This window comes from Anopheles gambiae, chromosome 2, assembly GCF_943734735.2.
Source record: "Anopheles gambiae chromosome 2, idAnoGambNW_F1_1, whole genome shotgun sequence".
Classification (NCBI taxonomy): domain Eukaryota; kingdom Metazoa; phylum Arthropoda; class Insecta; order Diptera; family Culicidae; genus Anopheles; species Anopheles gambiae.
The window spans coordinates 55702210-55719307 of NC_064601.1; the positions used below are offsets into that span (position 1 = coordinate 55702210).

General features: G+C 41.5%; 3 protein-coding genes across 17 annotated transcripts in view; 1 reads left to right on the forward strand and 2 right to left on the reverse strand.

The window, feature by feature from the left end:
- Positions 1-5063, reverse strand: part of LOC1274685 (solute carrier family 35 member F3) — a 29320-nt gene extending 24257 nt beyond the window's left edge. For 5 of the 13 annotated variants that reach the window (XM_061652740.1, XM_061652733.1, XM_061652731.1 and 2 more), the window contains exon 1: positions 3751-5054. The gene's annotated coding sequence lies outside the window, so the exon portion shown is untranslated. Of the gene's footprint in view, positions 1-3750 lie in introns of all 13 variants that reach the window. The other 8 variants (XR_009765598.1, XR_009765600.1, XR_009765599.1 and 5 more) reach the window with 5 other exon arrangements.
- A 287-nt stretch (positions 5064-5350) lies between these two features.
- LOC1274686 (tRNA (34-2'-O)-methyltransferase regulator WDR6) lies at positions 5351-9216 on the reverse strand. The gene is made up of 3 exons (XM_313842.6): positions 9058-9216; positions 8228-8983; positions 5351-8162 (listed from the first exon to the last, which is right to left on the reverse strand). Exons 1-3 carry the CDS (start codon positions 9116-9118, stop codon positions 5878-5880), a joined length of 3102 nt encoding a protein of 1033 aa, XP_313842.6. The 5' UTR covers positions 9119-9216; the 3' UTR covers positions 5351-5877.
- Positions 9217-9415: 199 nt separating this feature from the next.
- LOC1274687 (RNA-binding protein 25) lies at positions 9416-14874 on the forward strand. Of its 3 annotated transcripts, none has more exons than XR_009765597.1 (7): positions 9416-10270; positions 10339-10607; positions 10686-11660; positions 11738-12708; positions 12793-13166; positions 13243-13460; positions 14528-14874. XR_009765597.1 is itself a non-coding variant. In XM_061652728.1 (7 exons), exons 2-7 carry the CDS (start codon positions 10193-10195, stop codon positions 13333-13335), a joined length of 2760 nt encoding a protein of 919 aa, XP_061508712.1. In that variant the 5' UTR covers positions 9485-9648; positions 9733-10192; the 3' UTR covers positions 13336-14425. The 3 variants fall into 3 exon arrangements, 2 of the variants coding, with proteins under 2 accessions (XP_313843.6, XP_061508712.1); XM_061652728.1 differs by lacking the exon at positions 14528-14874 and having other exon boundaries at positions 9485-9648; positions 9733-10270; positions 13243-14425; XM_313843.6 differs by lacking the exon at positions 14528-14874 and having other exon boundaries at positions 9464-10270; positions 13243-14425.
- Positions 14875-17098: the final 2224 nt, after the last annotated feature.

The window sequence follows — 17098 nt, forward strand, 5'->3', positions numbered from 1 at the left end:
TTCGATGCATCGAGTTTCTTTTGCAAGAACAAAATTAGGTCAATGTGTATGGATTTTTTGCATATTGTAGATTCGCAAAACAACGAAAATTCCCATTTCTTCTGAACTATTTCGAACAATTTTGCGATTTGTGAACTGCACAGCTACCATAATCGAACTGATAGTACAAGTTAAATTTTGTCCATGTGGCAAACATGTTCAAAACCGTAGTTTTTTGGATTGCTTTTTCTATTATCAATTTATAAAACATCTTCGAATAGAAAGTTTATTGGCATTTAGTAAATATTTAAAGGTGTTTAGTAACTGTTATCAACAAATCAATAATATTGTTTTAATCAGCAGTTTTTTTTTTCAAACATCAGCCACTTGATGATCAGCAATGATTTTTTAGGTGAGTATTAGGAAAGGTAAGCAGCAAGAGCATATTTTACATTACATACACAAAAGGTAAGCAACGTACAAATATTTAATGTATTACAATACTTTTAATGCAATCATATCGTTCATTATCCTTTAATAATAACGGGAAGGCAAGTGATGCGATCCGTTTGAATTTGTTCAACAAAAAGGCAAGAAAAAGGCGTGTAATATAATACACACCATACACAATAATAATCGATACGCTCTAGCAGCGTCCTTAAAAACTCGATACATTTCCATGACAGTCATTGTAAATGAAAAGCCAACAACGCATAAATGCAGCACGGTGTTTACCTAATGAAGACACGTTTTACATTCGTGTTTCGGAAGCATGGGAACCAAGCAGATGTCGGATGTGTAGGGAATTTGGGTCCATTTTTTAATTTGTTGGTAGCTTTTATCAAAAAGGAAACATGCATTTTAAATGTGCTGCTAGTGGAAAACTCTATGGTTGGCACTCGCAAACGCCCAAAATCTTCAGGATCCAATGTCATTCCAATGGCGAACGAGAAGATCATTTATTATACAAAACAATACTTGCTGAAGACCATTAATCTTCACCAGTGATTGTAACTGTCACGCTATATTAATAGTTTACATGACCTTCATTTGAGAGAGTTACTCCATAGATACTTTTATTTGAGAATAGAAGAGGCTAACAAATAAAGTTGGTGTATTAGTATAAAGACATATTCTTATACAACTCCGAAAGCTAAGCTTAGTTAAGAAAGAAAACATGCGTTCTTCGTTACTTTTAAAGAAGAGCAAAATACATTTAAGTAATGAGGCTATTTCCCCCGATAGGATTATTCAGATCTCACATTGAAAATTGAACATTCCATTTGCATAACAAAATAAAATAATATAAATTGTCTTTACTGCTTTGAATGTTTCAGTTTCTAGTAAAATGATGTTAGAATTTGATCAATAATAATTTAGAAAAGGGATGCTTAATAGGTGTAACATGAATAAGGTGTTTTTGTGTTGTTGTTAATTTAAGGTGCTGGCAGAGGGATTTTTCTATCGTAATGAAAACATAGAAACATCATGTACAAAATACGAACCTGGTGCGTCGTATTTCTTCTTCTTCTTCTTTGGCTCAACAACCGATGTCGGTCAAGGCCTGCCTGTACCCACTTGTGGGCTTGGCTTTCAGTGACTAATTGATTCCCCCCCATAGCAGGATAGTCAGTCCTACGTATGGCGCCGCGGTCTATTTGGGGATTGAACCCATGACGGGCATGTTGTCGTATTTACGTCGTATTTAGTACATGATATTTCTATGTTTCCATCCACGATCAAAAAAAGCTCAGAACAATCCGCTGCAAATGCTATTTATAAACTGTATTTATTTTCTGGATGATTCTAACCATTCTCCTGGTACAAGCCGACGAAATGCTAATTAAATACCTTCCCTTAAACCATTTAAGCATTCATGTTTTACTGGCCACAACACTAATGTTCTGTGGAATATTATCCTTTTAGGCTGCGGTGGAACGTTGGCGTTTGTGGTCGAAAAAATAAATCGATCACAGTGTACCCTTATGGTACCCGCGAATAAGCCCAAAAAACATCACCACTGGACAAACAAAACGTGTCGCTAAACTTAGCCCACGAGCCGCAAGTCCCGCAATTCGTGACGAAAGCACCAAGGAATGTAACAGGAACACGAAATCAAATACGTTAACGACACACGCAACGGATACGGGTAGCACGCGCAGTGGATGGGGATGAGACGTTTGGCGACAGGTTCACCGTCCACACTGTTGTCCTGCGCTCGTGCTTATCGCCAGTACAGGCGAGGGATTAGAAATAGCACGACAGAACGGAAGTATGACGTCTCAGCAACATGCGCCACCTCACGTCTCTTGGATCTGACTTTGCAATGCCTACTATTACACGACTATGGTTCATCGGTAGGTTGCTCGTGTGTCGGTGTAGACGGGGAGGATTCCGAACCAAGGAATGATGAGCGCGATCTCGTTATGGACAGTAAAACCTGTTACGACGTCGGCGGTTTTGTCTTTCTATATACGATTATTTAAAATCGATATTGCTACATCACTTTGATGCCCGCGTACGCCTCCATGCATTAGCGCGGGCTTAGGGCTTCTCATCGTAACGGATTGTCTCGGTGCAGATCCAAAATATGTTGTGTGGCGGGTTTCTTCTGTTTGTTTTTCGAGAATCCTTCACATGCCAACGAACGTACGCCCAGCCAGGACTTGGCCGACGACTAAAGTAAGTTTACACGAAACAAACTGTTACAGCACATCAAGACAAACAGGAAAAGCTTTGCGAGAGGTAGCTGTTGAATGGTAGCATATGATGATGAGCAAGCAGAAAGCGTTTCTGGATTATGGTATTATTTTTTTGCATAATAAAACATTTGTGTGTGTGTGTGTGTGTGTGTGTGTGTGTGTGTGTGTGTGTGTGTGTGTGTGTGTGTGTGTGTGTGTGTGTGTGTGTGTGTGTGCATGTTTAGCATCCTTTTATGTTGTCATTATATTTAGCACTGTTAGCACTCTTATTTTACTCCGCAAAATTGAAATGATGCAGCACGTCAGCATCGAAAATGCCTACGTTTCGGTTACTGTAGTAACAAGTAGTTTGAGCATTGCGATGCTAACATTCGTTGTACACACGTACAGACATTGAACCGAAATGGTACGTTATTGATTTTCTGTAGTTAAAAATTTAAATCTTCCAGCAAAAAAAAAAACGTTTGTAAGAGTATGTATGGCTCATTGATAGTATTTTTAGAACTAATGGAAGTCGTACGGGAGAATAGTTTGAATAAATAATGCGATAAAGAATAGTTTATTTTTCATCAGCAACATTGAGAGTTGAGGTTGTAGGCAAGTGATTGTGTCATTCTTGTTTATCCAACAACATAACTACGCAGTCCGCGTTTAAACAATACCGTAAACAAATAGAAATTTTATGATGAAAACGATATTTATGCTTATGTTGCAAATGTATGCATGAAAGTAGCAGAAGCTAACATGGGATTTCTTTTTGAAGAATAAAAGCGGCCTTATCACACACACATTTCGTGTTAACCGATTTGAACTTTGGCTTAACCATTCAATTCACGCATTGATTCTAGTCCACCCAAAAGCGTTGCAATAAAGCTCCCAGAGCAATCGATAGATGTACAACATAAATCATCGTCGGTGGACCCTTAATAGCACTTTTGGATTTCATCTATCTTTTTTTTAAGAAACAAAAAAAAGTATCTTATTTTTGTATTTGTTTGCGAGGATTTTACGGTTATATAGATGTATTATAAACATAAAGTTCCGAAAGATACTGGATTCAATCACTTACATAAGTTCCATTCATTGGTTTCCCATTTCACATGTACGCAACACGCTGACAGGTGCATTAAACCTTGACGAAGGATATTTGAAAAGTCATCTCAAAATTTCTTTCATCACAGAATAACACTGATTTGCCAACAAGCACGAAATACACCTCTTTAAGAACACACTACTGCAACAACAGAAGTACTATTATTTCGTAATTACAATGCAAACATCACGTATATTTTGCACAGATGTTACACGGTTTCATTTGCGATCCTGCTGAGAGCTCATGCCCACTGACTATAAAACCCGGGCATCGGTAGCAGAATTAGTAAAGCATTTACTTTAAACAAACTCTTTCCCAACAATGACACTCAATTCACACATCACACACTATTGCACACACCGTGCGCTGGGGCTAGAACGCGGGAAGATTCACGACCTTTCGCAAGGCTCTACGTGCGATGAAAACTCGCAGTAACCCAATACGAAGCCATACAAATCCGAACGGCTTCAAAACACTCGAACAAGCAGCAACAGCAGTAGCCGTCGGTTTCGTCGTGCGCAGTAAATGACTATGGCCATGATGCCGAAAAAGGGAAAAACTCCCTAATCAGAACCGTCATTGCTGCCCTTTCACCTCTGCGGACGAATTCAACGTGGCGTGTGGTTTTGGAATATGTATTCTTCTTTTTTTCACTAAAATTCGACAGTCAATGTAGCATAGCAACGCCTAATACGCCCTTCCTTTTTTGGCCGTGATGTGCTTGAAGCAAGTACACAATATCGATTACTAGATCCCCTGCTATTCCTGTCCTGGCATATGGACAGGTAGCAGAGCACTAGGGTACAATGAAAAAGTGTCCTTACACCCGCGAAACATTAGCTGTTAATTGCAGCAGATAATCAACACTAATCACCGTGGCTAAATTAGAAACACAATTTCACCTTTTCTGAACACCTGTTCTTTATAACACAATAAGTTTTTACTCAATTATGGCAAGAAAATGAATGCGTGTGGCACAGTGCTACAAGGATGCTTGCTCTGTGCATAATGGCTACGTGCAGCCCGTTACAGCTCAAGTTCTGGAATTCGTGAAACCCCCGAAGCAAGCTCCATTTGGCACAACAGAGAAAACACACCCACCCGAATATTTCCTGCTTCTTACGCCAACTATAATCCACCACTCGCCAGAACTCACCAGAGCGTAGCAGCGCTCAATCACCGCGGAGTGCACTAGCTCGCCCAGCTGTATGCAGAAACAGGGTAACGCGTTATTTCCCAATCAGTAACGTTTCCTTTTTTCTTCGAATTGTCTGAACTGGGCTTAATTTTGAATGATTTAAAAATAGGGAAAAGGGAGTTTGGATAAAATCGTACATGAGTCGTAGCCACATTTTGCGAATTTAAATAAATGTACTGTATTTCTCAAAAAAAAAAACTCGGATATTCCCTTGAAATAATTTTGATATTTAATATTAAGCATTTAACTAAGATCTTTAAAATTATTTCGCTGATGATCAATTCTTTTTTTGATACGAATTTTACATGAACATCCTTGTTTGTTTAATTGTTTATTTAACTCGTGGGGTTTAAGAAGAAAAGAAAAGGTACGCTGAAATGTAGTTTTGTTTATCTAGAATAACTTACTTTTAGATAAACTTCATTTTATTCTAGTTTAAAGTTGCTTATTTTTAATCGAATTATAACTTATGTTGTAATCAAAGTTTTGTTATAATTGCTTGGTTTATGGCAGTTATCTCCAGCCTGTGGTTCGTGGCGTTAACAGACGTGGTCCGCGAAATAATTTATTTTTGAAAAAGAAAAGCTTATTACTACACATATCGTGCATTTTTCCCCCACAATTAAGATTAAATTATCAACATGCATGTCTAGAATAAGATTTAAACATATCTTTAATAAAAAAAAAACATTAAAAAATGTATCCCTTCAATGAATGTGGGCCGTGGCAAATGTATTTTCAAAGCCAAGTGATCCGCGATCCTATAAAGGTGGGAGACCACTGGTCTATGGTGTTTGAAAACTGTTGATCAAATGTAAAATAAGTTTGGTATAATTGTTGGATTCTTTGTCATAATGAACCTACTTTTTTAAGATAAAGAAACAAGATCTAAAAACTTTATTGCTCTACGTCATTTTACTGTTCATCAATGTGCCTTGCAGCTGGATTATTTCAATACCGCAACCATACACAATTGCTTCATTATCTTCCTCTATGAACGATACTCCTTTCACGTCCGCAATGCATGTGTTGATTGTGCTTTCGACTACAAGCTTATCATAGCTAGAAAAACTGCTCACAAACAGCCGTTGATCAACACCCACGCTAATCATTTTATCGTTATCTAGCAACTTTAATCCCGTAACTTGTGCGGTATGCATATACTGTTCACTTAAATGCTTCAGCACTCGTACCTGTAGCTTTTCATTCGATTTCTTCATTTCTAGTAACGAAATCGTAACTGACTGATCATCGCCACCGGTAACAAACACGAGTTTTCCCGCACCAATTTGCTTTACATCGACTGCATTCACGCCACTGGTATGATGTCGATGTCGGAAGATGGGCTCCGTTGGGCAGGATGCATCCCAGAAGCATAAATATCCGTCCGTTGCCATTGTTATGAAAATTGATTTTTCATCAATATCAATGCTAATCATCTTTAAAATGCATCGTCCGTAAAATGTTTCACCAGTCAGGGACACTGAAAACTGACCATCGGTTGTAGAAAGCTGAAATATTCGCACAAACCCATCGGAACAGCCAAACACGATGCGATCATTGGTAAGAAAGGCCGCGCACATAAACTTTGTTTCTGGATCGAAAGTGGACCGTCGATTCGTTTTCCATCGGCTGCGCTCCGAATCGGTGGCCAATAGCATATATTCATACTCCTGTTTTATGCGAAAACTGTCCAAATCAATGCTGGTCAAGCATATCTGTGCTCTTCCGCCGGCTGAAATCATGAGCAGTGCATCGTTTTCAAGCCGTTTGACTAGAATCGTTTTTACGCTTGATATATGGCTAAACAGGTGTTTACGAGGCGCTTCCAGTATTTGCCCATTGTCCAAAACGTTGATTCTTAGAATATTGTCCTCCCCTCCGGAAAGCAATAAATAAGAATTTCCATACATCGCTACCTGCAACACGTTACATGCCCGTGTGTGCCAATTGAAGCGTGAGAGTGTCAGCTCACTGCCAACGTTGTTGCGCGGTGTAAAATGTACTTTTTTTAGTTTTTTATGTTGAATGAACACGAACGTGAAGATGGCCGCTGATGGTTCGTAAAAGAAATCCCAACACCGGTGTCCTCCGCCACAGTCAAACTGAACAAACGTCTCATTGGCATCATCCACCACGAGGAAGTGTGAATCGTTGAAGCCTAGGTAGAACGTTTTTGAGCCGCGTACTACCAGTTTGCGATCGATCCATCCGATGACCGATTTGCTGAACGTAAGGAGTTCCAGTGTGCGTGTACTACAATTAACAGCTAAATCACATATCCGGCCATCATGTCCGGTGGTTCTTAAGTTGTACACATCCGTCAATGGCAGGCAATTTTCCTCAACGATAATTGCAGTGATGCCTAGCTTTCCGTGCACGTTTGTTAATTTGAATGCAGGTTCTACGTGCAGCTTATCAAAAAGGTACAAGTGTCCCGAACGATCGGCCATAAGCAACAATGATTCATTGAGTACTACAAACGCAGTCAGCCATCGTTCAGGTGAGTTAGGAATTGTATGGCAGGATACAATGTCCGCCAGTGTCTCATCGAACACAACGCATCGTCCTTGAGAATCGCAAACGGCCACCGTTTTCGACCGTGTACAGTAATTTAATGACCTTATGGAACTCTCTTTTACATCAAAGCCGGCTTCATTTTCAAAAGATTTTTGGAAGGTTACGTTTTCGCTTCCTACGAGATGGGTGGGTTGGTCGTTGCCGATTTTGTAGATTTTCACACAACAGCCACCAGCTAGATATAGATATGTTGCTCCTATTTCTATAATGCTACATTTAAAATCATCCAGTCTTTCAAGCTGTTGTACAATCGTGCCACTACTATCCAAAATCATCACCTGATTGTGGTTCGTTATAGCTACCATGTATCCATTGTTTAAGAACTTTACTTTTGCCAAATGCTCGTTTCGTTGCAAGTTGGGGCTGATGTCTGTCAAGGCATTTTTGTGTTTACAAAGATCGTCACCGTCGTCGATGGCATGGCGTATGCAGTACTTATGTAAGTTTCCATTGCTCGCTGTTACAAAAATCGTGGCACTTGTGGGATCATAATCCATGCTCCATAATGTGGGTCCTTCATCTAAGCGTTTCTTCAGCACCAGATCTCCATCGACAGTCCAAAGGCAAAGATGTGAATCCTCCCCGATCGATGCAACCAGAGTTCGGTGTTCTAAAATTATGATTTCATTCATGAAAAAAACAGTGAGCAACCAAATCAACAGTGAAACAACTTACCTCCATTTATGATACGACATTGAAACACCCTAGCTGTGTGGGCGAAACAATATCTTTCCTCCCGCAGTTCTATCGCCCGCGAGCAGCTATCCTTATTACCTGACAGTTTAACGTTCCAAAATTTAACCGATCGATCATCCGAGGTAGTTGTGAGCAAGCCTATATTAAAATTGCACGATATCGAGAAAATGACCCCGTTATGGGCAGAGACACTCGTTAACACTTTGCCCCGGTTTGGACCATCAACGGACCAGATCAGCAAAAGACCTAAGGCAGTGCCAGAAAGTATTATAACGTTCTCCCACTGTTGGCCGGTAATCGTGGAACAGTAGAGCGTAGACCCGTCCTCGCACGGACTTTTATCTACAACATCCCATTGCAAACAACGATTGCTATCGCCGCGTTTCAATAACGCTGCCACTCCATGCGCGGTAACAATGCACAGCTCGGTAGAAGAGAGCAGTGAGATCCGGCTAATCCAGTCGTTTAACCGTCGTCGAATGAAAGGTACCGGCTGGAGGTCTATTTCTTCCGGAATAACGAGCAGAGCACATTCAGAGAACGTGTGGGATTGGCAATCTAATATGATACTGTACGTTGCACGACCAGCGTGAACTATCACGAGCCATTGTTCTTCCTTCATAACACATGCCTCTATTCCATGAATTTTATCCACTAGCCTTGGCAATGGAGCGATCCTTCGTAGCGTTGATCCATTTGATGAGCGGTACACGAGCAGCAACTGGTTCCCTATGCCTGTACAGTTCGTCCAACACAGAGATAGAATAAGTAAGCCATTCTGAACCGTATGATTATTTGTCTGTTTGTACCTATGAGTAATTTCTCGCCACAAAGCACTCTAATGCAAGTTGCATCGGTAAGCACACGCATGATTCCGACCGGTAAAGAGAGGTTTTGATAAAAATTTGTTTATTGTTTTTTTCACTGCATGCTCGTGACAGGAAATCAACCAAATAAGCAGGTCGCACAACGAGCAGCAACACTGACGATTGCTGACATAATATCCTTTTCCATATTTCTGCGCCTTGACGCGCTGGCAATGACAAAAATGAAATGTTTTTCTTTTGTTTCAATTTTTATAGTGTAAGTTTATTGAACATAATCTTGGGTTATAAGAAGAATGAATCATAAATCTTATTTAAAGGCGAGTACGCGATGTTTTAGACCATCGCCACCGGTTCATGTACAGTCATGTGTGCGATGAAAAATCAGCTGTCAAAATGTGCTGCATGAACTAACCTGACAAACTTTCAGTAACGCGAAGTCCTCCTATCTTTTTTTGCACGCACGGGCCAGCAAATCTTAAAGAAATAATTCTTCAATTCCTGCTAAAACCGGCTCGCGTTTAGCTAGACTCGTGCAGTGAAGGTCGTCCCAGTCCTCCCAATTTGGGATTCACTGTAAGTGAACTGTAAAAGTTAGCATCATTTGTGGAATTTGAAGAGCAAAATAAGAAGCAGAAAGGTTCTTCGTTTTCATCTTAGCGCGCCTCCGCGAGTCCGCAGGGCTGGGGTTACGTGCGTGTAGCTGTGTGCAAAGTGTGTGCCTCTCGTTATCGAAGCAAGGAACCGGGAGGGTTAGTTGGCAAGCGGAATCAAATTGTGTAGGTACCGCCATAGCAACTGTTTTGGGCTGCTGGTGGGTGTAAAGGCAACAGCATAAATCGATTGTTGACAAGCTGGATCATCCGCTTCCCTGAAGCTTCCGGAGCAAACCTTCTGGTGTGCAAACGACTGGCAGCTAACTCAGATCAGAGTCGTGTCTTCACTTAGATTACAAGCTGAACAACATCGAGTCAAGCTTTAGTTTTGTAGAGGTTGCGTTCACTTCCCTTAATCAAAACACACAAGTGTGAATTATTTCAGCAAATTATTGTCAAAACGTTGTGTGGTTCAATTGATGCTGCTCTTTGGATAAGCAACGGCACTTTGACAAATCAGCATCATGTCTTTCCATCCTCGTCCTCCGGGAACCACCATCGTTTCCCCTGGGATACCGTACATAGCTCCACCAATTGTACAGGTAAAAATTGATACACAAGTCGATTAACAATACTATCCATCAGTGACAATATGAATACTAAATTACAGCAACCGATGATGCCTGCTATGAACCAGCCACCCCCGTCTAACCGAGGAGGGAGTTTCCGATCCGGAGCGACAATCGGGTCTCGTCCACAGATGTACAATAACAAACCACCACCCCAACCAGAACCCGTGTACGATGGTCCGATAGTAACCGTATTCGTAGGCAATATCAGCGAAAAGGTACCAGATCCCATGATAAAACAAATACTAGCCGCTTGCGGCACAGTGGTAAACTGGAAACGTGTATCAACCTTTGGATTCTGCGAATATGAGTAAGTATTCGAGACGATGGGCCAGTTTTTGATGAATGCTAAAATTTCCTGATCTATTCTTCCAATCCTGTCCAACAGTCCTGCCGGGGGTGCACGTGCCGTGCGCTTGGTACACGACCTAGAAGTGGGAGGAAAAAAGCTGGTGGCCAAGGTGGATGCCAAGAATAAAGCGCTGCTTGATTCGTTCCGTGAGGATGAAAATAACGCCGAAACAACCAACGAAGTGTCGGAGAAGCGGGGCGATGATGATGCAATGGAAAGCATCAATCGCATACTGGAAGACTTCAAGGAAGAGCTGGCAGCGGCAGAGCAGCAACAGGAAGAAACTCAAGCCAAGCAGAAAAAGATGCTTCAAACGGTGGACATTGAAGACGGAAAGCGCGACATTATCAATAAAGAAATAGGCAAGTTTCGCAAGTACACCGAAGAGGAGGAGCTGAAAAAGGAAAAAGAAAAGGAGCGCAAGAAGCGAGAGGAAAAGCGAACGGAGGAAAAACAACGACGTTCAGTATCACCCCGCAAGGACAAAAAACCTTCGAACTCGTCGAGACGGCGCAGCAGATCGAGATCGCGTGATCGTGAACGCGACCGTGAGCGGGAACGAGAGCAGCGTGAACGTGACAAGGAGCGTGAGCGTGAGCGCGAGCGAGAGCAGCGCGAACGGGAGCGCGAACGAGAACGTGAACGTGATTTAGAAAGGCAACGAGAACGGGAAAGGGAACGCGAACGGGAACGGGAACGAGAACGTGAACGCGAGCGGGAGCGGGAAGATATCAAGGTGAACCGGAATCCTCGTGACATCCAGAAGGAGAAGGAAATAGAAGAGGAAGCTCGGGAAAGGAAGAAAGCGGAGAAAAAGGCCCGTGATAAGGAGGCAGCGTACCAAGAACGGTTGCGCAACTGGGAAGCTCGTGAAAGGAGGAAGGCCAAGGATTACGAGAAGGAACGGGAGAAGGATCGATGCAAGGAAGAGGAACGTGAGCGGGAAGCGAAACGACTGAAAGAGTTTCTTGAGGACTACGATGACGATCGTGATGATCCAAAGTACTATAAGTAAGTAATACTACAGACTTTTTTTTTGTATGTTGCTTCTACTGACTGTTCACGTTTGATTTGTATTGCTTACCTAGGGGTCGTGAACTACAGCGAAGACTTGCTGAACGAGTTCGTGAAGCAGACGCCGATTCCAAGGATCGCAACAAAGAACAGGAGGAGTTGGATGAATTGAAGAACAAAATATTCAGCGGAGAGTATGACAACCCGACGCTCGAGTTCGAGAAAGCCAAAAAGGAACGCGAGGATCTATACAAACCCAAGATTCTGATTGACGTAAATTTGGAACAATCGCAGCAGCGCGAACGGGAGCTGGAACGGGAGCGTATGCGGGAAATAGAGCGTCAGCGCGCGAAGGAACGCGAACGCATGAATAAAGAGCGCTACGTACTGGCACAAGCTTCGAGGGAACTTGCTTCGGTCGACGCTGAACCAATCGAATCGGACTCCAGTGGGCAGGATAACTTTAATTCACCTGCTGGAAGTGCGCTGCAGGCCGCGAATAGCAGTACTTCTAATGGGCCAGGTTCAGGCTCTGCCAGCATAATGGATGGAATGGCAAATAGCAACCATCACCACCATCACCACCATCATCCACATCATCATCATCAGCACCACGGTCATCATAATGCAACGGAGCAACGCGTCGCGTCTGCTGGACAACATCCGCCTCATGCAGGTTCTGAAACGCGTGATTCATTCGGGCTGATGGGGCACGGTAGTGTAGGCACTGCTGCACACGGTGGTTCTGGGGGAATGCTGGATGATGATAGCTCTCGACACTCGATGCGATCGAACTCACAGCACGGAATTCCCGAAAGCCCCGAAGCAAATAGCAACAGTGAGATGAACTCTATATCGGACAAATCGTCGCATCATCACCATCAGCAACTTCTGCCACAGCAATCAGCAGTAGGCCCAACGATCAGTCTTAATCTGAACGTGAATGCCAAAAAGAAAAAGCTTGAAATGAAGGACGTATTCAACAGCCTTGATGACGACACTGAGGAATCCAACGGACCGAAAAAACGAAAACTTGTACCATTGGGTAAGCACACGCTCCAAACTCACGGTTACCATAGCAACTTGTTATTGGTATTAATACTATCGTGTAATTTGTAACTTTCTACAGAGTACGAGGATGGACGGGGTCAAGCGGACACACCGATTGGAACGGCAAACAGCACACCGGCGGGTAGCGCGCCAAAATCATCGAAAAGCAAAAAGGATGACGCATCGAGCCGAGAAACTCAAAAATCGCAGGAAGAGAAGCGCAAAAATATTAAGAGTATTATCGACAAAATACCAACGGAGAAGAGCGATCTCTTTAATTATCCGCTCGATTGGAACGAAATCGATAGTACGATCGAGAAGAAGATTCGACCATGGATAAATAAAAAGATAATTGAGTATATAGGTGAACCGGAACCAACGCTGGTGGATTTCATCTGCTCCAAGGTGTTAGCCGGTAGCACTCCCCAGGGTATACTGGACGATGTTCAGATGGTAAGTAACACTCGTTCGGATGCAACATCGATGTATCGTTTTCATTCGCTGGATTTTACTTTTTTTTTGGTTACAGGTTCTCGACGAGGAAGCGGAGGTTTTCGTTGTGAAAATGTGGCGACTGCTGATCTATGAAGTGGAAGCAAAAAAAGTTGGTTTGGCGAAGTAGGGACTACCAACGAACACGCGCTAAGGGGCAAAAAGGAACAAAATGCAAATGCAAATTTACGCAAAACTGCGTGACACCGTACAGAAGCAGTTCACCCCGATGTGTGTACCCCCTACCTTTGACCGGTGAGTCAGTTGACAGCGGTCAGTGAAAACATTTTTTTAGCTGGTGTATTTGGTTAGGTTAAGCGATTAGCGCTACGAAAACTGTTCAACAAGGAGCGGTGAGGTGTATAAGGAAGGCGCGCTGATTGCATATAATAAACCTTGTTCCTAATAATTCCCCTGATTCCCTTTTTGATGATAAAGATGCATTCTATCCGCTGACAATTTTTAAGTAGATGCCCCGCGTCAACTCAAAGGCACTATTCTTTTAAACTAAAATTGCGTTACTGAAGTGCGCTTCATAAACTATAGAAAGTGTCAATTTTGTTTTATTGTAAAGCACTAAACTACCGGTCTCCTAGTTAAAAGCCTTCTACTCTCATGATACTTTCTCTCAGCGCAGTTATTAGTGAGTTTTGATGGCCATGTTTGTGGTTTTTGATCTACTTTAAAACATACATAGTGAGTTTTGATGGCCATGTTTATGGTTTTTGATCTACTTTAAAACATACACTTTACATTACTACGACACACATAATGAAAACTAAGTTGAATACGAATTTTGGCGCGTACCAAAATGATGGTCTGTTTGCTCTTCATACAATTGTAGGAAAGAATCTGTATTGCTAAGCTAGTTAAAAGCATTGTAAACATGAAACATTGAAGCAAGGTTGCCACAAACCCTTAGAATTAATTTCAAAAGAAACTTTTTTTTTAATTTCGTTGAACGATAATTCGTGTCAGAAAGATTAAACCATTAACAAGATAACCGGACTCTAACTAGCTGGGAGTAACGTAGGAATAATATTCAATGTTTTAACCTTACATGACTAACCCGCACCAGAGCTACCCCGAACAGGCGTTGTAGCTATGACACACATACGCAGAAAGTGTAAAGGAAACAATTATCTATTATAGTGCAAAACAAAAAGGCTTATATAAATACACACTCAGCCGAAGGCACCTATAAATAATGTCAGCAAAAACTGGGTTTTAAATTCCTTTGTATTATTGACGTTTATGCACACATTTAAAATAGCTTCCATTTTACTTCCAATGTTCAACCTAATTCGAATTCTTTTTTTCAGTGAATGAATGTATTATTTGTGGAGAACTACGCTATGAAGAGTTGTATGGGCTCTTTTGGCGGATGGCATGCGGGAAACTGCTACATGTAAGTAGATAATTGTTGTTTTCGGTTTCACATAAAGTTTTGAGAAACATTTTCAAACTGTACTTTTACATGATTTCGTAACATTTTCGAACTAAATTAATGGCTTAGAATAATGATAGTATGAATTTTATTTTATGGGATCGATTTTGTTCTTTGAATTATTAGAACAAATATTACTTTTCGATTTCGATGGGTGTTATTCCATCACAACCAGGCCACGAAAAATCAACAATAAATTTCTCCACACGCTGACTAAGCTAACCGTCGTTAAAGTTATATGTGTTTGTAAGAGAAAGAAAGTAACTCCCTCCCTGTTCATGTATGAAAAAAAAAATCACTATACTTAGTTAGGTGTATGTGTGCGTGAATATATTGTGTTTCTTCATGTGGTATGTAAATTAACAAATGTTTTTGTCTTAAAATTCGCGCCGACACAACGGTTCTAGTTTGATGGTGGTTTATTAGAAGGCAACTTAAGAATGACCGGTGAAGTGCTCATCGAGCTGCTCTTTTCCATTTTTTTATTTTTCGTCGCGATCTCTCCATGATGGATGTTGCCTGTTCTCTAGTTCTGTTTTAACAGGAGCTGGTTCTTCCTGGTCCGGCTGGTTCGACCATTGAACCGTTGTTGATTTCGGCTTCATCTTCTGATAAATCTTCGGTTAAGAGTTGCTCTGGCTAACAGTTAGTGCTTCTTGATACTGCGATAAAGCATCTTCGTAAATTTCGGTTGAAGAAACTTGAGTTAGAAATTGTAGCCCGAAATTGTAGATGAAGATCGATAGTGGGCTATCCTGATCGGTATGCTGACTGTGATGTGATCGTATCAGCCGTTGATGACCATCAAGAATAACATTCTTATTCATGGATCCGATCTTTTTAATAACGGTGCCCGGACAATAGAGGAGCCACTACATATAATGTCGAGCTATACGAGATGTACGGCGACCTCACTGTCGTACAGCGAGTCAAGCTCGCCAGGCTCCGGTGGGCTGGCCATGTTGTACGCATGGAAACGGACGACCCAGCCCGTAAAGTCTTTTTAGGCCGTCCACAAGGACAGAGGAGGCGTGGTAGGCTCAAATTGAGGTGGCAAGATGACGTGTAGGCGTCCGCCATTAAGGCCGGAATAACGGACTGGCAGACGAGGGCGCAAGACCGCGAGCGGTTTCGGACACTCGATGAACTTTTGCGTAAACGGACACTTCGGCCTGGAAACTTCTCTTGACATCCCCGTATTTGCTTTTTAAAGCATGGTTCGGCATCATGCCGTCCGGTCCTATTGTGTTGCCATCTTCACTTATGGTTGGTCGTAACACTGACAAAATAGTGTGAAAAAGTCTGTTAAACATATTTTCTTTCGGGAATTTTTCGCCCAAGTTCTGGTAGCCATGGAGCGGCACACTTGCACGAAAGTGACTAATACTTCTTCCAGCGTTTCTCCACCCAATACCCAGTTCCCACAGGATGATTGGAACACTATGGAGAATGGTAAATAAAAGCAATCATTGGCTGGGTGTAAAAGCAGCTCGATGAGGCCCTCACGGTTCATTTTTAAGTTATCTTCTAATAAACCCCCATCAAACTAGAAAATTTGTATTACAGTCCGACGTAATTGGACATAGGGGAAGGTAGGTAAAGACAGACACTGTGGGTAAGATGAACACTTCTCATAAATACACGATAAAAGTAATTATCGAATAATTCAACAATGCAGCATACAAACTGAAAGTAAAACAACACATTTGAGAACATATTTAAGCTCTGTATCTTGCATTGTTTATACTTCCGGTAGTTTAATCACATTAATGAGTTGTCGTGATTATTAAGCAAATAACTGGCCAAAGAATGAGGATGAAAGCAATAAAAAAATCTCGTTTTCTGGTGGTATATGCATCCTGACACCAAAGCGGGAAAGACGGACACTCTTTCGCAGGGAAAGATGGACACCGAATTTGTTGATTTATTTTACTTCTTTTATCAATTGGTGATGAATATTTTTCATTAAATACCTTAGCTAAGGGTATTCCGAAGATATAAACCATCCAACAACTAGCGAAAGCATTGAAATAAGCGAGAAATGTACCACCGATCAAACTCATGCGTTGTGCTGTTATACGCTCGACGCTGATTAGGCACTTCACGAAACCCAATACCTTGCCTCAACTTGGACCACTTTAATCAACAGTGAGAAGAGGCATTGACACGATGGGATCGTTCATCGGTCAGGAATAGGACATTGATTCTATGAGATTACAACGATAAAAAAAATAATAATAATAATAAAAATAATTAAAAGTCTCATTTTCTATGAGATTACAACGATCAAAAAAATTAATAATATTAATAATAAAAGTAATTAAAAGTCTCATTTTGACATGGTGAAAAAAATGGCCTTGACCTTGTTGTTGTTGTTAGTATGGTTTAGAGAGGCTTTGGCTCCTGCGGAGTTCTTTCGCCTCTAACCTTGACCTTGATTAACAAG